At 63.2% G+C, this 24,415-nt stretch overlaps 1 protein-coding gene across 1 annotated transcript; it reads left to right on the top strand.

Annotated features, from left to right (window-relative positions):
- Positions 1-19,766: 19,766 nt before the first annotated feature.
- Positions 19,767-23,305, top strand: FABP3 (fatty acid binding protein 3). Its single transcript, XM_040534992.1, has 4 exons — positions 19,767-19,950; positions 20,694-20,866; positions 22,806-22,907; positions 23,011-23,305. The coding sequence occupies exons 1-4, from the start codon at positions 19,878-19,880 to the stop codon at positions 23,062-23,064; spliced, it is 402 nt and encodes a 133-aa protein (XP_040390926.1). The 5' UTR covers positions 19,767-19,877; the 3' UTR covers positions 23,065-23,305.
- The last annotated feature ends 1,110 nt before the right edge of the window (positions 23,306-24,415 follow it).

The following is a 24,415-nucleotide window of genomic DNA, read 5'->3' as shown; positions in this document are numbered from 1 at the left end:
AATAGAATAGAATAGTTCTGGCTGGAAAGGACCTACAGCGATCATCAAGTCCCACTGCCAGACTACTGCTGAAGCTGAGGCACAGCCCCCTCTCTAGGAAGCCTGTTCCGGTGTCTGACAACCGGGAAAGTTTTCCCTAACTGTGCTGGGTCTGGCTGGGATGGAGTCACCTTTCCCTGCAGCAGCCCACGCAGCACTGTGCTCTGCACGTGTAGCTGGAACAGCCCTGGTATCACACCGGTGTTGTGCCTACTGCTGAGCAGTGCTGGCACCGCATCAGGACGCCCTCCAGCCCCCCAGAGCCAGCAGGCTGGGGGTGGGCAAGAGGGGAGGAAAGAACATCACCAGGGCAGCTGCCCTAAACCCACCAAAGGGATATTCCACACCATGTGGTGTCACACTCAGCAATAAGAGGTGGAAAAAGCAAGCGGGGGGGGGGGGGGGGGGGGGGGGGGGGCTCTCATTGTGAAAACATCTGTCCTCCTGAACAACGGCTACGTGCCTTGAGGCCCTGCTTCAAGGATGTGGTCAAGCATCAGTCATCGGTAGGAAGTGGAGAAATTTCTTTCCTCTATGCTTCCACATGGTCTTTGTTTTTCTTTCCTTTTTTTCCCCCCTTTTTCCATTTTCCTTTTCCCTTTAGTTAAATTATTTAATTAATAATATTTTTCCCTTGATAATTATTTTTCCTTTGATTAAATTGTCCTTATCTCAACCCGTGAGTTGTTTCTTCCTTTTCTTCTTCCCCTCCTCTTCTGAGGAGGGGCAGTGAGAGAGCGGTAGTGGTGGCGTTCAGCTGCCTACCACAGTAAAACCACCACACCGACGTCTGGTCCGAGCATCCCCCGGGGAAGGTGAGCACCTCCCCTCGCTGCTTCCCCTCTGTAGGGAGCAATGAGGGCACCCCTCAACCTCCAGTTCTCCAAACTAGAGCTACCCAGTGCCCTCAGCCTCTCCTCCCAGGACATGCCCTCCAGCCCTCCAGCCAGCTTTGTTGCCCTCCTCTGAACACGGTCAGGTAACTTAAAATCCTTTTTAAATCGTGGTGCTCACCCCAGGGGCCAGGGTAATGCAGCTCATGGGGAAGGAAGGGCTCAGGTCCTCAGACACGGCTCTGAACCAGGAGCTTGTCCTCTGCAAACACCCTAACTAGGAGGTATTTTGAGTTTATTTGCTGTGAATTGGGACACATTGGAAGCTCCAAGTCAGGTCCCACCCACGTCTTGTCTCTGGAGTAGCTGATGCTGCCAGGGAGGGCCTGGGGTTTCCTGGTGTATGGCTTCAGGAGAGAAATTAATGACACCCTGTGAGTTTTAACTGTGGGGTGTCTCCTGTGCAGTGAGATGTGCCCCTGCCACGAGCTGCCAATGGAAGACACGGGGTCGGCAACTGCTGCTCCCAGCCACCGGGTCCCACAGGTCCATCAGGCGTCCCAGCCCCGGCACAGCCCCCAGCTCCAGCACACTTTTCCCTGCTCTCCCTGCTCCAGACACAGAGGAGGATTCAGTCTCCAGGCTGGCTAATCCATCCCGTAGGAGCCATCCCCATCTTCCTCTTCTCCCCCTGCCTACCAGCTTCAGTGGGACAGAAACAGCGCCCAGGTGCAGAGAGCTGGGAGACATGGACGTGCCAGCAGGGCTGGAGGGTGAAATTCAATTTTCAAGACGAAATTCATTGCAAAAAGGGCTGTGACCTGAGCAGGAGCTTCTCAAAGGGCTGGGGGCGAGGTGTGAGGGGCTCGGCAGAGCCGGGGCACCAGCAAATGCCGATGCCCTCCGGGAGCTGCGGCTCTGCTCCTGGCATCCGTAATTCAGGGTTTGGGACCAACCTGGCTGCACCAGCCCACTTCCAGGCCCCAAATTCAGGCAGTGCAGAAGGTAGGGAGGCCTGCAGCAGGATCAGGGCCAGGCACCCGCCGCACCCTCGGTGTCCTTGAGGAAGAGGAGGGCGTCGGGAGCCTGCGGGCAGCGCTGCGGGGCTCGGCCTCTGCCCACAGCCGGAGCTTGCCCGAGCCCCTCGGGGCCCCCAGGAGCTGCCAGCGGGATCCCGGCGTGCAGCAGAAATCCCACCCGTGCCCAGTCCCTGTCCCCACCGTCCCCTCCGTCCCCACTGTCCCCTTCGTCCCCTCCGTCCCCTCGGCCGGTGCCGCCAGGTGGCAGTGCCGGGATGAGCTGGGTGCGCTCAGCTCCCGGCCCTGCCGTCCCCGAGGTGATGTCCCCATGTCCCTGCCACCACCCCCAGCACCAGGAGGTCCCAGCCCCCGGCTGCGTGGAGGGGGGGCGCTCCCCACGCGTGTCACAGCACCGAGGGGGCTCCCCATGCCACCGCCACCAGCCCGGAGCCACCTGCCCCTTGCTGTCCCCATCCCCAAAGGGCCCGCTGGCTTTATGTCCCACGGGACGGGGAAGCTGCCAGGGATGCTTGGGGTGCTGCCAGCCCCTCTGTGCCAGAAGCCCCCAGATCACCCCCGGTGCTCAGCAGGGCTGGGAGCAGCCTGGCCCCGAAGAAATTCCCCTCCTTCCTCCCCAACACCTGAGGCACCAGGCTCAGGGGGTGACTTTCCATCTGCGTGGGGGCATTTGGGGTCTGGGGGTGGCAACAGAGTGGCCATGGAGGGACCGGACTCTGCTCCAGGGACGTCCTCACAGGCGGGACCCGGGTGGAAAACAAACGGCCTCATGTGACAGTAACTGGGACAATACCAGCTTAGCCGTGGGCGCAGCCAGAAGGGTTCCTGCTGAGCCTGAGCGATGCTATTCACGGATAAACCTACATTACAGTCATTAATAATAATTAATAATCGAGTCCGTATTTGGAAAAAAAAGCTCAACCCTTCAAACACCTTTCCTCCAGAGCATTGTCTAGTGCAGGCGTGACACAAGCAGGGACATTTTGGGGAGATGGGTGTTGATGCCCATGTCCCTGAGGCTCCCTGGGAGTTGGCCCCACCCCTTGATGAGGTTTTGGGGTACCCAGGACCCTTTCCCAGACCCCTCAGGTCTGCCCCAGGCCACCACCAAGCACGTCACAGCCTCGTGGTTTGGGTGCTTCAGGGAAGTGCTCAAGACCTCGGGGTGCTGCTCATCCGCATGGGGAGGTGAGGGGGGGTCCCCGGGTCCCCCCCTGCCCTTCCTGGGGCCAGGCAAGGAGGAGAAGAACGAAGCTGCCCCCTCTGCCCCCCCGCAGTGAGATGTCTTGTCCTTGCTGCCCCTCTTGGTGGCCTCCAGGAGTGGACAAGCACAAAGCCAGCCTGGGATGGGAAGGATAAATGCCAAAGTCCCAAGACTGAAGCATCTCCCCCTTATCTAAGGACGCCTTTGAGTCGGGGAATTAGTTTTGCGCTAAGCTCTTCTGTAACGAACAGCCACGGGACTGGGGACGGGTGATTGCAGGGCCTTTAATTACGGGCAGAGGCAGCGTGCTCAGCATCACGGGAGCAGGGATTCAAACCCAGTGGATAAAAAAGGAAGGGTTGGGCAGCAGGGCTGTTTGCTGGGAGACGGCTCTCATCCGGAATGATTCTGGGGTGGCCACCACCAACCTGCAAAGCCTTCTGCACCCGAGCCCCTGCTTTGTCACTTGTGTTGACCATGACCTCCCTCCTGGCAGCCCCCAGACCACGACCTCCCATCCTGCAGCCCACGGCCCTCAAAAGAAACCCGCAGCCAAGCACACCTTCAGCAGCCTGGACCCTCCTTGAGGCCCTTCTGCCAATTTGGGATGCCTTAAGGGCCAGTGGGGCTGCCACGGCTGCTGCTTTCAATAAGAAAAGCCACAGACCACCACCAAACCTAGTGCTCATCACCCAACAGGCTGTGACCCTTTCCCCAAAGCCTCTCCCAGCCAGGAAAGCAAAGGACCAAGAATTTCTGGCCACCCTCTGCCCTTGAAGCTTTATTCAGCTCGTGCTCGCAGGCAGGGCTCCCAGCTGCCTTCGCATTTCCCTGCCAAGTCAGGACGGATGCCGTTTGTCCTTCTCACTGCGGTGGCCAGATGCGGGGCCGGTGATGGATTGGAGCATCATGTAGGAGCTTCTGCACCATCACAGCGACTGCTGGCTCTCCCACGGGGTGGAAAATTTGGGGAGGGTAGGCTCCACGATCAGCTAAATTGCATCTCCAAGGCCCCAGGATCCAAATCGATAGAGATGGAGGGGCAGGGAGGTGGGGGAGCAGGCAGTGGGGTGAGGGCACAACCTGGAGGTGCCCGTGCTCCACCTGGCAAGAGGACGTGGTTCTTTTTTTGCAGCCGTAACTCCATCTTTGAGACATTTTCAGCTCCTGCCAGCCCCAGCTCACCCCAGCTCCAGGTCTGAGCATTGCTTTCCCGGGATGTCTTCCCAAAATCTGGAACAGATCCCCCCAGCTCCCCACGTGCGTTTCCCACCCCAGCACATGGTGCTCTGTGCACCACGACAGACCAGTCCCACAGGTGATGGGGTGTCCCCAGTGCCACCAGGTGTCTCAACAAACGTGGCCCAGACAGGGCTTGCAGGGGGTGTGCAGAAGCCTGTGAAAAGCTGTGCACGCCATGAGCCGTTTCCTAGCCTGCTCATTTTCAGATTTAACGATTATTCCTTTTGGAGAAATGTCTAATGAGCCATGGGGATCCAATTAGATTTCTCTAGTCAGCATTTTGCCTCGTTCCTTTCTGTTTAAAGGAAGAAAAAGGAAAAAAAAAAAAACAAAAAACAGCAGCACCAATGTGGGGACAATTAGATCAGTGTCTTCTTAACGAGTCCGTGGCTCCGGTGGAAGCAGCTGGCTGGCAGCAGAGGCAGAAACCAGGCTGCACCCACGCACAAGGGTGCCGAGGGGCTGCTCCACCCCACATCCACCCCTTGGCAGACCCCACAACATCCCCACATCTTCCTTCCATGGCACAGGACAGCAGCGAGCCCATGGGTGCCACAGGGCTTGGCTTCACTCCCCGCACCGTGCGTTTTGCACAGCACCCACGTGCATCCCCGGAGCCGCACGGGGTTTTTTATTAGGCACAGCAGCGAGCTGGGGCTTTGTGCTGTGATCCTGCTGGCAGGAGCAGGGCTGATGACAAACTCCAACCACTCCCCAGCCTAAAATGCCCCAGTGCAGATGGATGTACCCCAGGAAAACCCAGGTGGGACAGAAATGGTGATGCTGGGGCAGGGAGAGGGGTGAGATCCCACGGCATGCATCAAAGTAAGCAGTGCCACAATGCTCACCGTGGATGGGGACAGGGACAAGAAGACAGGGTGAGCACTGCCACCACCCAGACCCCGCACCCTCCCGGCACCAGCCGAGGCTGCAGAAGCGCTGCCGAGCCCCACGTGCCCAGCCGAGCAGATTTTCCTTGGCTGCCTGGGCTATATTTAGCTCCCTGTAAAAGGGGTTAGCGAGCAGCGCTGAAGCCGGTGGCACAGCTAGGAATGTCAATGGAAGAGCAGCCAGGGATAAAAAAAGCCCAAGCCGGGCGCTGGGAGCTTTGCACAAATCCCTGCCACAGCAGGAAGAGGAGGAGGAGGAGGAGGAGGAGAGGAAGAGGAGGAAGAGGAGGAAGAGGAGGAGGAAGCACCATGCCCCACACAGGTGGCACTCTGCGATGGCCACTCGCTGTCCCCATGCTCGGCAATTTCAGGGATTTCGGCCAGTTTGCCAACACAGCAGTTCCCAGTTACCGGAAGTTACTGGAGCACGAACAACAGACTTTAGCTCTTTGTGCCCATTAAGACAGCTTTTCAGATGCTTCGTTTATGCTCCGTTAACTCATACACACCTTTTTTTTTTTTTTTTTTTTTTTTTCCCCCCCCCAGGACTCGCCTTGCTGCCCTGGTCTGCCCTCCTAGAGCGAAACCTGGGCAGCCTCAGCGGAGGGACTGACTCAGCCCAGCGGTGAGCTCAGCTCAGGAATAACCTTTCCTCTACATTGCCTGTGTACCCTGCAAGAAATCAGGGCCTAAACAGGGCTGGAAAATACGAGGAGAGGTCTGACAGAGGAATAGCAAAGCGCTGCTCTCCCTCCGAGGTGACTTTTGGCCCAGATCAGACCTGCAGGAAAACAAACCCACTCCTTCCCTGCCTGCCTCTGCTTTGTCACCTCCATCCCTCCCCAGGGGGACCAGCAGAGGGGTGGTGGCTCAGATCAAACACTCCCGAGCCTGTTTCCACCGTCTTCTGGGCCTTTCTCCTTAGTAGCAAACATAATTTAAAGTGGGTGGCAGATGGGGAGCTGTCTGACCCCGTCCTTGCTGGCTTTGCTGCCCCGATGGATAAAGAAGGGTCTCGGGGGCATCAGTGTTTTGTTTCGGGTACCCCCATCAGTGATGCTCACCCTGCCCAGAGGGCTCTGAGCTGGAGATCCTGCTGCTCACTGCACCAGGAGGCTGCACTGCAAAGCTGGGACCCGACTGGTCAGAGCGCCCCTGTCCCTGCTCTCCGTTCACCTCTGCGCTGCCTCAGTTTACCCAGCTCCCTCGGCCTGGCCATCCCCAGGGGCCCGCAGTGGCATGTGGGTGCTCAGGCGGTGGAAATGGGGGCAGTGCTGTAGCTCTCCCCCAGCTCCCCCAGGGCAGAGCATCCCTTGGGGGCACCCAGAAGGGAAAGCCACCCTTGGGTGCTCCAGCGGGGCCTGCAAACCTCTCCAAAACGGGAGTTCCTGAGCATGCGGAGGGATGAAGCGGGGGACAGGACCGCATCCCCCTGCTCACACCCCAGCGTGGCTCCCTTCCAGCCCTCCCCAAAGAGGAGGCTTCCCCCCAGTGTCCCCTCCCAGTCCCCCCCAGTGCCCCCTCCCCGCTCCGACACGTTTCCCAGGGCAGGGGGATGGCAGCCGCCCCCCTCTCCCTGCGACAGCCGGTGTCACAGCCATCAGGTGCCAGGATAAACATCGCCTCCCGCCGATGCCTGGCCTGAGACTGCTCCGGAGAGGGGAGACAGTCAAGGAGAAAGCAGAGTGTGAGCAGCTAAAAATAGCTAAAAATAGCAGCTGGCGAAGGCTCCCTCCCTGCTGGCAGTGCGGGAGCCGCGCGCCGCCCGTCACCGTGCCCGAGCGGCAGGGCAGGGTGTCCCTGGGCGACCCCAGCACCGCGGGGCATGAAAAATTTGCCTTGCTGGAGGCTGCAGAGCCTGGGAAAGCATTGCTGGTGAGCACCTCGTGCTCCTGCAGCCAGGCCCTGCTGAGCCCCAGAGCTTGTAAGCCCGGCTCAGGACCGAGCTCCCCACCCCTGGGGACTCCCCGAGAGCCAGGAGGGGACATTTTGGGGCCTGGGGAGGTGTTTTGCTGCTCCTGCTTGCAAATGTGAATTTCTTTGAGCCCTCTCTCCTCCTTCACCGCTCTGGCCCAGATGAGGAGACAGGTGGGGAGCCCACATCGCCCACCCCGCAGCCCTGCTGCACCCCAGCCCCACGCGGGTGCCCCAGGAGGGTTCAGCGGCCGGACCCACGATCCCTAAGCCTGGCTCCCAGCCCCGCACCCCAGGGAGGTGCAGCCGCCTTATTGCCTCTCCTTACAAAGGTTCCGACCCTGGAAACGGGTCCGGGCTGAAAGCAAAGCACCGAGAGGTGCGGGCTGGGGACATCAGCGCCTTCCTTGGCCTCCCCCGCCCCGGAGTCGTGGGACCCCCTTTTGTCCCCAGGGCTGCAGCCAAGGACCCACTTCAGGCGTAACGGGGCTTTCACCCCTTTTTTTTCCCAGCAGGGTGCCCGGAGGGGAGAGGGCGGGGAGGTTGGGACCCGACCCCTTCCCTTCTTCCCTTTCCCTTCCCTTCCCTCCCTTCCCTTCCCTTCCCTTCCCTTCCCTTCCCTTCCCTTCCCTTCCCTTCCTTCCCGGGGGGGGGGGGGGGGGGGGGGCCAGAGAAGGATGCGCCCAGCCCCGGCGCTGGCACCCCCGGGCGGGCAGCGTCCAAGTGCGGGGCCAGCCGGGGGTGGGCTGCGGGGCGGCCCCGGCTAGGGGGGGGCCCCGTCCCCCCCGCCCCCTCCGAGCCTGCCCGGGGGCCGGGGGGGTCCCGGCGGGGTCGCGGCAGCCGCGGGGAGGCGGTGGGGAGGGGGCGGCGGGGGGAGGGCGGGGCGGCGGGGGGGCCCGGTGCGTGGCGGCCCCCCCGTGCCGCGCGTGGGCCGTGCGGGAGGCGGCGGCGGCGGCGGGGACCCGCGGCATTGTGCGGGCGGCTCCGCGCCCTGCGCCCCGGGGGGGCTCGGGCGGCCCCCTCGGCACCGGCACCGGCACCGGCATCAGCATCGGCACCGGCAGCACCGGCATCGGTATCGGCACCGGTATCCGCACCGGCATCAGCACCGGGACCGGCACCAGCACCAGGACCCACGCCGGTATCGGCAACCAACATCAGACCCAGTCTTGACACCAGCATCAGCACCGGCACCAGTATCCACACCGGTACCGGCACTGGTATCGGCATTGTCATCACCATTGACACCGGCGTCAGCACCTAGATCAGCACCGGTATCACCGTCAGCACCAGCATCACCGTCAGCATCAATATTAACACCGGCATCGCCATCAGCACCAGCACCAGTATCACCATCAGCACCGGCATCACCATCAGCACCAGTACCACCATCAGTATCAACACCGGCACCAGTATCAACACCGACGCCAGATCCTGCACAGCCCAGGTGAGCAGCTGCTGGGTGCTGGGTGCGGGTGCTGTGGGTGCAAGGAGGCCCTGAGCCCAGCCTGGGTGCTGGCCCCCTCCGTGGCAGCACAGCAGGGCCAAGAGAGGAAGGAGAGGGGGGTGCTCAGGGCATGGTGGTGCTCTGAGGGCCGGGGGGATGAAAGTTTGCAGCAGGCTGTGGTGCTGAGCAGGGCTTGGTGGTGTCACTCAGGGGTCCGGTGGTGTCCCCCATCCTGCCCGGAGGCTGGTGGCTCCAGGGTGGCTCCGGGTGAGCAGCGGTCAGGCGCTGAGCAAGGTTCATCCGTCCCGGGGCAGCACCTCGGGCCCATCCTGGCCCCGTCACCCCCAGCCCCCTCCTCCTTGGCAGGTCCCAGGCTCACCGCCGTCCCCTCCGCCCCACTCCATGCTCACCTCAGCTACCTCCAAGCCCCCTCCAAGCGCCCCTGAACCCAGGCTGAGAGCAGGTTCCCCCCTCGGGGCCAGGGGGACGCAGGCAGCGGGGAGCGCTGGGACAGCCGGCGTGGGCTGAGCGCCGCTCCCCCTGCTCATCCCACGCCTTCCCCCTGGGCATCCAGGCATCCCCTCGGGACCAAGGGGTTTCCCAGGACAACCCCTCCTTGCTGCCTTCAGGGCAGCGCTTTGGCAGGTTGCCCCCGTGACTGGTTGGATCGGGTTCCCTTTGGCCCCCGGAGCTGGCTCCTGTACCCTTGGCTGGGTGGCAGTGCCACCGAGGGGGTGCAGGGGCAGGATGGCTGCTTCGGCTGTCCCCTGCCCCACCAAGGACTCACAGCCTGTGACCTTGGGGCTGTCCGCCGAGGGACAGCTCAGCCCTTGCTGTCACGGGGGTGCCCTGCCTGTTCCAAACCGGGGTCCTCGGGAAGTGGCAGGGACATGGGGTTGCCCAGGGGAGCGGTGGGAGGTGGCAGCACATCCCCTGCTGCAGGAGCCCAAACGTCCTGGTGGCACGTGGGTCGCAGCCACCGTTGCAGGACAGGGCGCTCTGGGCTGTGGGGTGCTGCCCTCGGTGCTGCCCTGCCTCCACACACACACCGTGAAGGACGTCTCATGGTGTCACCGGGATGGGGACGGGCTCCACCACCCGCTCTGACCTTGGCTCCTGGTGCCCGTGTCCCTCAGGCAGGTGGCTTGGGCTCAGCCAAGGCACAGCTGCTCCGGCTCCGCTCCATCACCGCTGACAGCACAGGGCTGGGGATTTCAAACCATGCCTTTGATCCCAGATCTCTCCCCTCCCTGGCTTTCAAACCCTTCCCTGCCAGCTCCCGGGGCCGGGTGGGCAGTGCTGGGGATGGCTCCTGCAGCAGGGAATCCCGGAGATGCTCCAAGCGCCCACGTAGGGGGGAAGCATCTGCAGGCTCAGCCCACCTCCGTGTGATGTCTCCCTCTCCCTTCCCACCCATGGGAAGCCAAATCCGTCCCCTCGAGGGGATGTGCCGGGGAGCGGGACATGTAGGACCCCCGGGATGGTTTCCACCTCCCTTTCTGGGTGAGTTGTGTTGGGAAGGAGAAATCCTGCCAGCTGCCGGGGAGCGGGTGGGCGCATTGGTACCCAAGAGGGGGTCCCCAGGAAGCCACGGGTCCCAGCTGCAGCCCGCGGCCCCACAAGCCATCAGCTGGCTGGGCTCCCCAAAGAATTATCCGAGCTCCTGCACATGCTCTGCTGTTTTGGCACAGCCGAGGAGCCCGCTCCCAGTTCCCAAAACACCCAGCTGAGCAGCAGCACCCGCGGGCTGAGCGGAGCTCCCTGTGGGGTGAGCAGCCCGGCTGGGCCAGGAGCTGGAGTGTTTTAGGGAGCAGTGTCCCCAGAAGTGTCTCTGGATTCAGCAGATCCAGGGATCTGGAGGAAGGGGATCCTGCGGGGTGGGGAGACCTGTGTGGGGCTGGGATGGAGGCAGCAAGCCGGGGAGCCCCACGTGCTTCCTGGATGTGGTGCAAGCGTCAGCGTGGTGCTCAGGGATGGGAGGCACGGTGCATCGCTGCTGGGTGTGTTCACCCCAACCCGGCTGCAGGGATCAGGGAACGGTCCCCAGCTCCGGGACTGGGAGCACAGTGCCCTCCTGGTGACAGCAGCCTGTGGCCAGGGATGCCCAGCACAGCTCCCTGGGGAGGACGCAGCAGCTGCCAACCCAGTGGGTGCTGACAGGGAACAAAATCAGGCTGCAAAGCACCCGGCATCTGGGTTACAGTGAGCGTGGGAACCAGGACGAGAGGCTGTGAGTGAAAGCAGCATCGGGCTGCGGGATTGGGGATGGAGAAATGGGGTTTGCACTGGGAGAGGCTGGGAAGAGGCTCCGTGTGTCCCCGTCCCCTTGGATCGGGTCCATTGGCTCCGGCAGGAGCAGCTGCTGAAGAGCCATTTGCCAAGGAGGGAGCCTGAGACTGCTAAAGAATGAAACCAATTTAGATGTGGGTGACACGTTTATTATGTAAAATTATAGTTTGTACCGTCATCAGAGCAGCTAACTAAAGGTTACAGTGGGAGCTGTATTACCGAGGGCTCAATCAATGTAATTACCTCCCATTAGATCACCTTCTTTGCAACTGAGACGTGGTGGAAGGGAAGTTACAGGAAGAAATTCCTGTCCTCACACTCTGTCCTCCTCCGGACACACGGCTCTGCCAGCAATTAGAGGTCATTAGCCGACGGGGGTGTAGGCAGTGCTGGTCTCAAGCCCTGAAAGAGGTCAGGGGCTGGCAAAGCCCAGGGTGTCCCAGGAGCAGCATCCATCCTTCCCTGGGATGAGGACATCCCCGGCTGCTTTCAGAGCCTGGGAGCTTTGGGAACGGCTGCTCCTGGCCCCGCTGCTTTCGTGCAGGCAGGGGGGAACCCGCAGAGGATGGGACAACCAGGGGTGCTGCAGTCTGATGGACAAATGCGATGCCCAGGGGCAAGGAGGCCACTTGGCACCATCAGAATGCATCGACACAGGGGTACGACGCTGGTCCTGATAAGGGACGGGGTCAGCATCGTGCCTGGAGGCTGGGGGGATGATTTCAGCCAGGCGTGAGCCCACCGAGCCAAAAAACTTCCGAGGGCCCCATCCCCAGCTCCCAAGAGATGGAGCTTGGTGGGGGACGGCACTCGCAGTCCTGGGCTCTGCTTTGTGCCACGGGGCTGGGGGCTCGTGTGCTGGGATGTGTGTGCGCGTCCTCTGTGCGACTGCATCCCTTTGGTGCCCAACTGGGACACACCCAGACGGGGCTGTGCCCTGTCCTATCAATATTTGGAAATTATTAAGACGAGCATTTCTGAGAAGGAACCAGGGAGCATCTCTCATTCATTCATTCGGATCCCCGGTGCTTCCAGGCCAGCGCAGACACCCTTCATCTCGCAGGGGCTGCTGCTCCTGGGGGGACATGACTCAATTTTATCAATTTATGAACTTCTAGGAAATCCTGGCTGACAGGTGCTCGTCAGGGCTCTGTTGGGATTAAGCTGCTGAGTTCCCCCCAGGCACTTTTCCCACCCCAGCCTGGCCCAGCCCAGGTCTGCAGGGAATTTCTGCAGCCTTTGGAGGCCATACTGCCCCATGGCTTAGGGCACGGACATGAACGCATCGGGGTCTGCAGGGCTGGGGAATGCCTCTGTCTCATGAAGGCATCCAGATTCATGTTGGCAGCGTCTGGTTTGCCCTTCAGATGCTCGGGGAAGCTTTGAGTTGGGATGTCGGCGAGAGCACGAGCTGGTCTCACTGTTCCCCTCGAGCAGGACTTGCTCTGATTTGTGTTTTCAGCATTATAAGCAAAAGTGACAGTTTATGCAAACAGCCTGGAATCCTGTCTGGAGAGACTCAGGTTGGATTTTTCCTGGCTTTTAATGAGGGCATTAAATACAGCTGCGCTTCGCTGTCAGCCCCGAGCTCAGATCCTGGGACAGATCCACGGAGCAGCACCACAGCGCTCGCTGCTCCGCGGGACCCGGTGGATTTCGGCAGCACATCACCTCCTGTGCCCCCCTCCGGGGTGGCACCCAGGATCACAGAGGATCACAGAGGATCAGGATGATCGGCCTCCCATTTTGGGGCTCTTCGTTCTCCCTGATGGCCCCGTACCGGTTCCAGGTGCCAATACTCAAGCAGCCTCCAGCTGGCAGGTGCACGTGGAGGGAGGTGGAAGATGTCCGTGTAACCTAGGGGGCGGTTGGGCTGGAATAATTCAGGACTGCTGTATTAGCAGGGATGGGTCGAAACAAGCAAAGGTCTGGAGAGGAAGATCCCCTAGATGCGGTCCTGCCTACCTGCGGGGAAGGGACGGGGACTGGGGATGGAGCAGGGGGAAGGAAGGAGAGGGTTCCTCCAGGTGAAGCAGAGACACTTTGGCGTGCCCAGAACTGGTGGGGGAGGCAAATCCCCCAAATTCAAGCACAAGCAGGAGCCCTGGAGATAAAGGAGAGTGGGTCACGCTGCAAGGATGGGTGTAATATAGCCCGGCAGCTATTTCTCTAATTTTTCTAATTCTCAGGCTGGGCAGCATTTGGGGTGAGCTCACGGGGCCATGGCTTGACGCTTTGGGGTTGCACCAGGGCAAAGGCACCAGATCACCTCCCAAAAACCCCAAGACCAATCTGCTGTGGGAGATCTCCAGCTCTCCACATTGCCTCCGGTGTTTAATTATGGCCAGCTGCTGTTCCAGGCTCCAGGGGCTGCTGGGTGGGCTCAGATCAGCCCCGTTGGGTTTTGCCCACCGCTGGTTTTCCTGGCCGATGCTCCCGTTCTCTTCTGATACGGGGCAGCTCTGTGCTTCCCAGCTCGCAGCCCTCACTGGTGTCCAATGTTATGGTTAATGAACCCTTCCCATTTTTAATTGCGCTCATCATCTCCTAATAATCTCAACATCGTGGGGTTGTGGGTGGATTTTTGGAGGTTCCTTGTGGGCTGCAGCTTTTCCAGCCTTCCATCCACCGGAGGACACAACGCTGACCTTTTCCATTGGAGGTAAAGAGTGTGAAGAAACATCCTCAAAAGGCAACCCAAGAACCTAAATGGCCCAAACCCACACTTGCAGCTTAGTAAATGATCCGTTATCCACTTAGAAGTTAAAAGGAAAATCCTTATTCCTGTGATTAAATGAATCCCTCTTAAGGGCAAAACTCCACAGCCGAGGCCGTGATGTCCCCTCCATCCTGAACACCCCGGATCATTTATTTTATGTGCCCTGGGGGGGAGTTGTGTTTGGCAGCGACACAGCCAGGGTAGGATTTGCCCATCCTCTCTGTTTTCCTGTGAGTTTTATGATCCTTGGTGCTTCTCATAGAACTCCAGCGCTGTCAGGGATGCTCAAGGTGCTGTGTCCCCATGCCGTGTCCTCTCTCCACCCCACCCAAGCATCCTAAATTGCAGCCCATCTATCAGGGGGATTAAAACCTATTTCTGCGCTACCTTCCTCTATCCCATTAGGGGCATTACAGCGTGAGCCAGCAGCCCCAGGACCTTCCATGTGACTCCCGGAGTCTTTTAAAATAGAGGCCACACTAAGCCTCACGGAAACGTCCCTGCTCGGAGGGGAAATCCCACTGCAGGGCGGAGGCTGGGGTTTATGCAACATTATCTGCCCTGCAGTGGGGTTAATTCCCTGCCTGCGGGGCCAGGGGAAGCACTGGGCACGGGGCAGCCGTTGGCACCTTGGACCTTGCTCCTGCAGGAGACACGGCTGCAGGATCCAGCCGGGTCCTGGGGGATGTCACCGCACGTTTCTGCAGTGCTGGAGCCAGCGAGAGCCGCGGGGGGCTGCCGGGAAGCAGCTTTGATCCAGCCCTGCAGGGCTCCTGTCTGATGGGATGTGCCTGGCTGGGCACACAGAGCGGGCGACTGCGTGTGCGTGTGTGTGTGTGTGTGTGTGTGTGTAGCGTGAGGGCACGTGCACTCGTGTACGTACATGCATTTCTGCATGGGTGCGCACGTGTGCATGCATCTCTGCGTGTTTGCGTGCACGCATGTGCGTGCATGAGTTTATGGATGTGCGTGAGCATGCTTGTGCACACCCTCACGCTCACACCGCCCCGCTGGCCGGTACGTGAGCAGCCAGGCCCTGTTCCCAAATGGTTGCCAGGGCGACACAGCGGGTGCTCCCGCACCGCCAGGGATGCTCCTGCACCAGCTCGGATGCTGCAGCCGTGTGCTGGGGCTGGAGCAGGGCGCTGCTGGGCCGGTGGCTCCTGCCAGGCAGGGCACGGAGCTGTGGGGTGCTTGGTGTGGGGCGAAAGAGGGGAACTTGGCTGTGTGTGGAGGGATGAGAAGTGCTGCGAGCCAGAGGTGACACCCCTCTGGTGCTAACAGCTTCTGGCAGCAGCCCTGGTGCTGATGTAGGGGTGCACACGCGTGCCAGAGGGCACCATGCATGTACTTACGTGGTCCATGGGGCACCACAGGTGCACACACGTGTGCCTTGCGTGCACATACATATGGCAGTGCTCTGTGAGTGCACATACACGTGCCAGAGGGTTCCTTGTGTGCACAGATCCAGCTCAGAGCCATATGGACATGTACATCCCTGTGTACACACACATACATGTGCTCACATCCAGCAGCACAGCCTGAGCACACAAACACACACGCGTGTGCTGACGCACAAACACGCAGCCGCAGGGTGCCATCGGTTGTGCCCGTTTGCAGCCCCAGCCCCTGCCTTTATCACACCTGCACCTTGCTCCCGTGCCTCGGTTTCCCCATTTGAAGGGGCCCGGGGTTTCTCGTCCGGCCCTGAGGCAGCGCGGGGCTGGATCCTGCCCCGTGACTCACAGCCCGGGTTAATCATTCACCTTCTCCTCGCCCGCAGCCCGAGCTGGGGTCACTCGTCCCGCCTGCTCCCACGGACGCGGGGACCGCGACTCGCCGTCCGCCCCAGAGCTGCTCCGAGGGGGACAGCGGTGAGTTTTTCCCCGGGGCAGCAGGGCTGGGGGACAGCGGCAGGGCTCCTGGGCATTGCCTGCTTCCCCCCGGCACACCACCGACTCCGGAGGGAGGGCAATCCTGAACTCACCCCATGAAGCAACACCCAAGGGGAACGCGGGCTGGCGGAGGGGCTGCGGGGAGGGGGGACCAAGCCCAGTGCTGTCCGTGCCACCCCTGTCCCCACCGCAATGCTCATCTGCAGCTCCAGCCTGCAGAAAGCCTTGTGCAGAAGTCCCAAATATTTTTCGGTGCCGAGCAAACCTCCCCAGAGGGCCTGGCAGCGATGCGTGCCGGGCCGGCCAGAGCTGATGTCCCCCCGCTTGCCATCCCGGGGGGGTTCAGAGGGGCTGTCAGCAGCAAGAGCCGCTCCCCAGGGGACATTGGGGGGTCCGTTTTGTGCATGACCAGGCTGGGGACAGCGCATCCTTCACTCCTGGCTGAGCAGCCGGTCCCTCGGTGCCCTCTCAGCCCCCATTGCGGTCACAGCTCCCAGCCAGGTGCCACCTCCGTGTCCCCAGCTCTGTTCTCCGTCCCTCCGTCCCTCCATCCCTCCCCGCCATCCCCATCTCCTGCCTGCCACCGAGGTCTCCCTGCTTTACTCCCTGGCTTGTTTTAGGGGGACATGCAGGAGGAGGGTGCTGGGTGCCACGCAGCCTCTCCCCTCCCGAGCCAGGAGCTCTCGCTCACCCTTTGCTCTGCCTCCCGCAGGCTGGAGCCGGGGGGGACCCAGCCCGCAGCCCCCATCCCCACGCAGCCCCTGGGAGCCACAGGCCGGGGAGCAGAGCAGCACCCAGGGCACCGCGGAGAAGCAGCCGGGCCAGGCTGGAGGGCGCCCGGTAAGGATGCTGGATGAGGACGTGGCGGGGTGGAGGGTCCCGGACCCCTGTGCATCCCCTTCTTCCATGATGCTGCAATCAGGGGGTCTTCCAGTGCCCAAATCTTCCAGCTGGGCGCTGGGGATGGGGCAGCCCCATGGGGAAGGGCTCGCCGGGTCCCCACCACCCCGCGGGGACGCTGACGGGGAGGGGACGGTGTCTCTCCAGGGCTAGCATGACCGAGGTGGAGCCAGTGCTGGACTTCGCATCCTCCGGGAGGACCGGGCGGCGCAATGCCCTGCCCGACATCCTGGGCTCGCCGGCGGGCGTCAGCCCCTCCGACCTGCCCCTCAAGCTGGCCGAGATGTCGCTGAGCGCAGGTGGGTGCTGGCAGGGCCGGGGGCGACGTGGGGGGGACGCAGCGGAGCCGCTCACCGCCCTCCTTCCACCCACCGCAGGCAGCTCCCAGGAGATGCAGTCACCTTCCGCGGAGGTGCCCCCGCCACAGCCCCGAAGCCCCGAGCTGAAGGATACGTCCTAACCCCGCTCGGGGCCGCGTTTCTGACCGCCGGGGAGAAGGGAGGCCGTGGAGCACCAGCCCAGCTTTCCTGGCACGGCCGGAGCCTGCTGGCCCTCCCGGGGTGCCATGCAGCCACAGCATCGCCCACGCCCCGCGGGAGAGGAGCCGCGCGGGGACCCGCGGGGACCGAGGGACGCTTCACACCCGCGCCGGGGGGCGAGGACGGGGACGTTGGCCCCGCGGGAGGACATCTTCTGCCATGGCGTGGGCAGAAGCAAGCGGAGGGGTTGCGCCGGGGGGGGGCGTTTCTCCTCCTCTCGGCAGCGGCCGTGCCGGGGGGGCTACGCCAGGAGCGTGACGAGCAGCCCTGGGGGGGTTTGTCTGAGTGTGTTGTTCACTGTGATGTTTTGGGTACCACGTCCGTGTCCTGTCCTTTTTCCAGTGGGTGATCCAGGATCCATTTTTTTTTTGTTTTTTAACTTTTTTTTTTTGAGGATAAAGAGGGGGGCATCAACGGTCCGGAGAGTGCAGCCCCCCAGCAGCCAGCACCTCGCCAAGAGGTCCCCCATGGAGCCGAGCACCCCAGGGTGCTCCTTGCCCCGGGGCAGATGGGACCTCAGCTGCTTCTCCAAGTCCCAGGCACTGGGAGCCCCTTGCAAAGCCACCCTCTGGGAAGGCGACATCCCTGCCATGGGATGCGGGTGATTTTGGATGGTGTGAGCACGGCGATGCTGTTTTGGGCATCCCCAGCCCCACTCATCGCCCCGTCCCTCCTGCCAGGGCCACCCGCAGCACAGGACGGACCATGCAGCCTGTCCCCAGGGCTGGTGGCACGGCCGGGGGGCTCTCAAAACTGTCACCGTGGGACCAGCAAATAAAACCCAAAGCCCAGCTCTGCCCGGCGTCGGGGTGGGCGAGAGCTGTGCGGGGTGGGTGGCACCCAGAGCCACCGTGGGTCTCCGTGGGTGTGGGCACGAGTGGGTGCTCCTGTGGGTGAGTGTCTGGGGGCATGGGCACCCCTGTGTGCGGGCACCTTTGTGCACCCATGTGCGTGGGTGTGTGTGCACGTGGGTGTCAGTGTGCAATAAGGCATGGGTGCCTCTGCGGGTGGGTGGCCGTGTGTATGGGTGCTCACTTGCGTGGCTGTGTGTGTGGGTGTCTGTGTGCATGGGTGTTTGTGCCCGTGGGCGTCCGTGCACACGGGTGTCTGTGTGCCACGGTGTCCCCATGTGTGGACGTGCACCTGCGTGGGTGCTCGTGTGTGGGGGTGCTGCTGTGGATGGGTGTCCGTGCCTGTGGGTGTCCGTACCCGTGGGTGTCCGTGTGCGTGGTGTCAGTGTGCGATGGTGTCCCCGTGGGTGTGTGTCCACGTGCATGGGTGCTCCTGCGGGTGTGTGTCCATGCGCGTGGGTGTTGTGCGCGTGCACATCCACGTCTCACAATCCCGCTGCCTCGAGGGAAGGCTGGGTGCACGTGCGGAGCCCAGGGCTGTGCGGATTTGGCACGCTGGTGCCCAGGGACAGCACTGGGGGGGGGGGGGAGCAGGGACAGGTGACAGCCCCCTGCCCTGTTTGTCCCCTCCAGGCTGTCCCCACCCTGCGGCACCAGGACCAGGGTGTTCAGAGAGCGCTGAGCCCCGCGGGGGGCGGCTGGTCGACTCCCCGAGGACTGGTTTGGGTAATAAACTGTGCGCATTTTCCGTGTAGCCACGCGCCGTGTGTTCTCCCTCCCCACTGGGGCTGCTGTCCGTCCTCCCCAGGGGACAGGGGCTCCCGCTCACAGCCCTCCCCGGGGCCCTTGGGAGGAGGCTGAACTTGAGCCCCCGGCTATTTTTGGGTGTCTGCGGTGACACCCTGGGGCCGGGGGAAGGGACCAAGCGTCCCTGCGTCTCACCCAGACTTGGTCGCTTTGCCCCCGATGCCCATTGCAGTGCAGGGGCTTGGGGACACCCAACGCCTCCCACCCGGACCCCAAACCCCATGACCCCATGGACCGAAATTGGGCAGGAGGAGCCTGACCCGCCCCCCCCCCCCGGCTCTGCCCTCACCCCTTTCCTGGGACAAACGTGTCCCCGAGGTGTCAGCCACCCAACCCCACGTGGGGGGCCCAGCAGGGGTCTGGCTCTGGGCTGGGGACACTTTGACCCCCGGGACCCCCGGAGCTGTCACCGCAGGGCACCGCTGGCAGGGACAGGGTGGCAGCAGGAGGCTCGTCCCCCGTGAGCTGTGACAGCCGAGCCCGGCCGGGTGCCCAGTGGGGCAGGGGACACAAAATCCCACTGCCACAGCGATCCCCGGGCAGGCTGCAACCGGAGCCTGAGGCAGGGGGGGGCGCGGTGGGGAGCGCACGGATGTCACCGGCCCCGTGGGAACAGCGAGGCACGAGTGGGGACCCTGTCCTGGGGGGCAGCACCCACGGGGCTGCAGAAATATAAGCCTGACCCCAGTGGGGCTGGGACCCCAGGGCTGGGGCCGATTTTGGGGTCCAAAAGGTGTTAAATAGGAGTTGGGGGTGGGAGCAGGGACACGGCTTTTCTGATCCCCAGCGTCCCCCCCACGCAGAGCCCCGCCGCGATCACCCGCATCCCCCCCCCACGCGGGCACAGAGCAGGGACGGGGTCACGGTGTCCCCACGGACACCCGACCCCACGCCCCGTGCCTCAGTTTCCCCACTCGGGGCCCACGCCACCCTCAGCCCACGGCTGCTGGCAGCGCCCCGGCCGCGCCCGGCGCCCTCCCCCCCCCCCCCCGGAGCCCCACGCGCGTTCGCGACCGCAGCGTGCAGGGGGGCGCCGTGCCCGGGGGGGGACCGGGGGCTGCCGGGGGGGGGGCCGGGGGCGGCGGCTGGCAGCGGTGCCCGTCCCCGCCGGGGTATTTCTGGAGCCCGTCGCCTCTTCCCCATCATGTGATGGGGACGGTATTTAAGGAGCCTGCGGCGCTGGGCGGCAGCTGCGGGCGCGGCGGCGCGGACGGGGCCGGGGACACAGGGCCGCGGGGACACGGGGACACGGGGACACGCGCGACCTCGCCATGGTGGAGGCTTTCGTGGGCACCTGGAAGCTGGTGGACACGGCCAACTTCGATGAGTACATGAAGGCGCTGGGTGAGTGGGGGGCTGCGCGGCTCGGCAGCCCGGAAATCGCTTTCTTTTTTTTCCTTTTTTCCTTTCCCCTCTTTTTCCCACTTTTCCCCCCTTTTTTCCCTTTTTTTCCCCTTTTTTTCCTTTTTTTTTTCCCCCACCTTTTTTATTTATTTATTTATTTATTATCGATTTTTTTTTGCTTGCTTGCACGAGCCTCCCCAGCGGGGTGCGGCCGAGGGGCTCGCTGCCTTCTGCGGGGCTGCAATGGGGGGAAATAAAAAAATAAAATAAAAATAAATCAAAATATAAATGGGAGAGCCCAGCCCGGTGCCGTGCGGGGGAGGGGGGATGGGAGCGGGTGAAGCCCCCCCCCCGGGCAGCCTCCAGCAGGGGGGCGGAGGGGATGTCCCCGGGGGGTGCAGGGGGTGCCCCCAGCCCCGGGCAGGATGAGCCCGCAGCCCCGGAGCGGTCCGGGGGGGGGACACAGCGGCTGCACCCTCACCCTGCTCAGCACCAGCGTTACCAGCTCCTGGTGCAGGATGAGGCCCCGAGCGATGCCAGCACCCCCAGGAACCCCCCTCCTGACCCCCTCCCCCAGCAGGTCCCCCTGGGGATGCGGTGGGCAGCAGCCCCGTGCCCCCCTCCCAGGAGCAAGCAGCCCAGGAAGGCTCTGGGGCGATGCGGGCAGGCACGGCCGCATCCTGCCCCGCCGCCTCACCCCCCCCCCTTTTGCATCGTTGGCCCCCCCCCCCCCCAAAAAAAAGGCGTGGGCTTCGCCACCAGGCAGATGGCCGGGCTGACCAAACCCACCACCATCATCGAGGTGGCGGGCGACAAGGTGACGGTGAAGACCCAGAGCACCTTCAAGAACACGGAGATCAGCTTCAAGCTGGGCGAGGAGTTCGACGAGACCACGGCCGATGACAGGCACGTCAAGGTGAGGGCTGCGCGCTGCTTCCAGCCCGGCACGCCGGGGGTCTCCTTCCCTCCCTCCTTTTTTTCCCCGTTGGAACCGTGGCCCCCAGGGCCTGGCGCTCAGCCACCCCCCCCCCCCCGCCCTCGCCCCCGCTTGCAGCGGGGATTTTGCGGAAGGCGATGCCGTAACCGGCGCCCAGAGCTGCTGAGATGGGTGGCGGTGTTGCAAAAGAGATTCGGGGGCCCCCGCAGGGCTCATTGGACACAAAACGCCTTCCTGAGCCGGGGGCCGCGGGGAGGAAGGCGCGAGGGCTGGGTGCAGGGGGAGGATGGGATGAAACGGGGCGAGCGCGAGCAAGGCGGTAGTGCTGGGCAGACACCCGGCTGCACGCCCCTGTCCTCCGCCTTGCTGCTCCGCTCAGCCCCCCCAGGGCCACCCCTCCTGCGGGGGGACCAGGGCAGCAGCAGAGCCCAGGTCTGGCCCCTGGGAGCTGTTTCCACGCTCGGCTTCGACTGTTTGTAACCGACCTGCCCGCTCCATCTCATGACGGCTCCGCAGCGAGCGCACGGCCGCTCCGCTCGGGCTGGTGGAAACTATGCTAGAAGCACTTTGGCTGCTGGTGTGTGGCAGGGACGGGTGTAGCAGCCAGGGACGTGCCCTTCAGACGCCCCTCGGCTGGCGGCCAGAGGGCAAACAATAGCGCGGGGGCCCGGGCTGGCAGCCCCCGGGCAGCTGAGCAGGGAGCTGATGTGCCGTGGGGTGCCCTGAGGCCAGGAGCAACCAAAGTGGGGGGGACCCAAGAGGTGTGGGGTGCGGGGCTGTGGGGCACCCGGGCTGTGGGGCACCCGAGCTGCTGGAACGTCTGTGCAGCGGGGACACCCAAAGTGTGGGAAGAACCAAACCGTGGGGTCACCCAAACCATGGGGAGACTCTAACCATGGGGAGACCCAAGCCATTTGGGGCCCCAACCCATGGAAGAACCCATGCCACGGGCTGCAGGGACCCGAGCCACGGGGACAGCGAGGTGCAGGGGGCCCCGTGCAGCACGGGGACACGAGCCATGGGACAAGCCAAGCTCAGTCCCCGGGTGCCTGAGCTCCAGGAGGGCAGCAGCGCTGGGTGCCCGGGAGGGTTCGCAAGGGGACAAGAGGCTGCAGGGGCTGGGGCAGCTGGGGACACGCAGTCCCCTGGGCTGGAGCTGAGAAATGCCACCGGGAGGCGGAGGAAGCCCCGCGGTGCCACCGAGCAGCGGGGCAGCACCGCAGCGAAGGGGGACAGGGCGGGATGGGGCCAGGCAGCCGGTGCCACCGCCCGTGCCGAGCTGCCCCGCGGCGCAGCCGAGCCCGCTGTCACGCTAACCTTGGCACCGGCCGGGCTCTTGGGGCTGAGTCAACAGCAGCGGCTGTGCAAACAGCAGCCCGGATGAGCAGGGGCTTGTTCGCCAGCTCAGCCCCCCCCCCCAAAAGCCCTTGCCAGCCTGGGGGGAGGCAGCGCTCCGGTTCAAAGCACCCACAGCCGCACGGGTCCCTGCACCGCCCCTTTGATCGCCTCCGGCACCGGAACCAGCGCGGGAGTGGCTGGGAACAGGTCCTGGCGCCCCAGCTCCAGAGCAGGATGCGGCCCTGGGCAGGGCTCCCTGCGCCAGCCGCGGGGCAGGGAGGGCAGGGTCACCGCTCGGTGCCCGCGCTGGGGCTGTTGGTGCCCTCTGCTTCGCCGGGGGCAGCCGGGGCCATGACCCAGCTGGAGGCCAGGGCAGGATGCGGCCCGTGCTGTCAAAACCAGGTGGGATGCCAGCACTAGGGCAGGACCCAGGGCTATCAGGAGGCACCCGCAGCCGGTCCCTGAGCCCCGCAGGAGGAAGAGCAGCGCCCGGAGGCGCCCCAGCACTCCCCTGGTGCAGGGACGAGGCAGCTGGGAGCACGGGCACGAGGGTCACGGCGGTTTTGCTCTCTCTCCGCAGTCCGTGGTCACGCTGGATGGAGGCAAACTGGTCCACGTGCAGAAGTGGGAGGGGAAGGAGACATCGCTAGTGCGGGAGCTGAAGGACGGGAAGTTGATTCTGGTAAGGAAATAAAAAGGATTTTAGATCCGGGGCTGCACAAGGCCTCCCGCTGCACGTGGTGCAGCCCCCAGTACTCACCTCCCCGCTCCGTCTTTGCCCCCAGACTCTCACCATGGGCAGCGTCGTCTCCACCCGCACCTACGAGAAGGCGACATAGGCGCCGAGCCCAGCTCCCTGCCCGTCACCCGGTGCCAGATCCATCACCGAATTGCCTCTGTCCCCCCGCGCGGCGCACGGCTCGCCGCGGTGCCGGAGCCCTCCGAACCCCTCGGGGCCGCGTCGCCCCGATGCTGCAGTCTCGCGGGGCTGGTTGGGGTTGGGGTGTTGTGTTTCCTGGATTATTTTTTTTTTTTTTAATGGAAGAACCCACGTGGAAAAATAAAAGCGATGTTGTTACAGCACTGTGACCGGTGTATGTGGGAAAAAAAAAGGCTTTTTGGCATACAAACCCATAGGCTATTTATTGCCGTCCCCTTCACCCCCTGTGCAGTGTGTGCTGCCTTCTCCCAGGGCACCCATCGGTCTTGCGAACACCTCACCCACAGTTCAACCACCCTCATGGGGGAAAAGCCCTGCATCAGCCACTGCCCAACAGACAGGACCAAAACGAGCCCTCTGTGGGATAAGAACTGCAGCCCCCGCCGTGCGACACACCCGGGGTCTCTGCCACCCGCTGCCACCGCGGCAGCAGTGACAGATGGACACGCAGCCCGGCTTTTTCGGGGGGAACATTAGTTAACTGCAGTGGCAGCTCTGCTATAAATCATTCAGGATACGAGCACGCGCCATGCCAGCAGAAGTGATCTTTCCAGCACTAACCCGGCCGGGTGCTGTCTGCCAAAGCATCAGCTGATGTGACGTGCCTGACCGCGGGGCAGCCAGGGAGTCAAGGTCAAGAGCACGCCGGGTCCTGGTGTGGGACGGGAGCAGCCTGAAGGCAGGCTGGGCTGGGGGAGCTCAGGGGCCAAACCCCCGCACCCAGCCCAGTCCTGCCCTGCCAGGTTGGGATTTGGGCGAGCAGCACTGGACATGGCCCGGTTTCAGCGAAGTGCAGGGAGGCAGGGTGGCTGCCCCCAGCGAGCTCTGAGCCCTCCCGCTGCGTTAGCTGCTGCGTGGGGCCATGGCACGCTCCCAGTGCCGCTCTCACTTCCCTCAGAGCCCGAGGCCAGTGATTCAGCCACCCCCTTCCAAATTTCAAACACCCGCCCCAGGAAGGGATGAGTTGCGCCCTCCAGGCTCCCTCTGAGGTCACCAAGCTGGAGCGAGCAGCTGCAGAGCACGGCGGGGCTGCCCCAGCCCTCCGGGCTGCCTTCCCCTGACCCCCAGCTCCAGTTATGAGACTGATACCGCGGTCACTCCTCCAGGTCATAACCAAAAGGCACCGTGAGCCCCACCACCTGCTCCACCGGGCTTCTTGGGGGTATCACGTCCTCACAGCCACCCCCAGGGAACCTCCGCAGGCTCTTAACACAAGCCACGTCCCCTCTGATGCAGGCAGCGCTCAGCTT

This window comes from Cygnus olor, chromosome 23, assembly GCF_009769625.2.
Source record: "Cygnus olor isolate bCygOlo1 chromosome 23, bCygOlo1.pri.v2, whole genome shotgun sequence".
NCBI classification, from domain to species: Eukaryota; Metazoa; Chordata; class Aves; order Anseriformes; family Anatidae; genus Cygnus; species Cygnus olor.
Note: the sequence above shows the minus strand (reverse complement) of the source record. Positions and strands in the feature narration are given on the sequence as shown.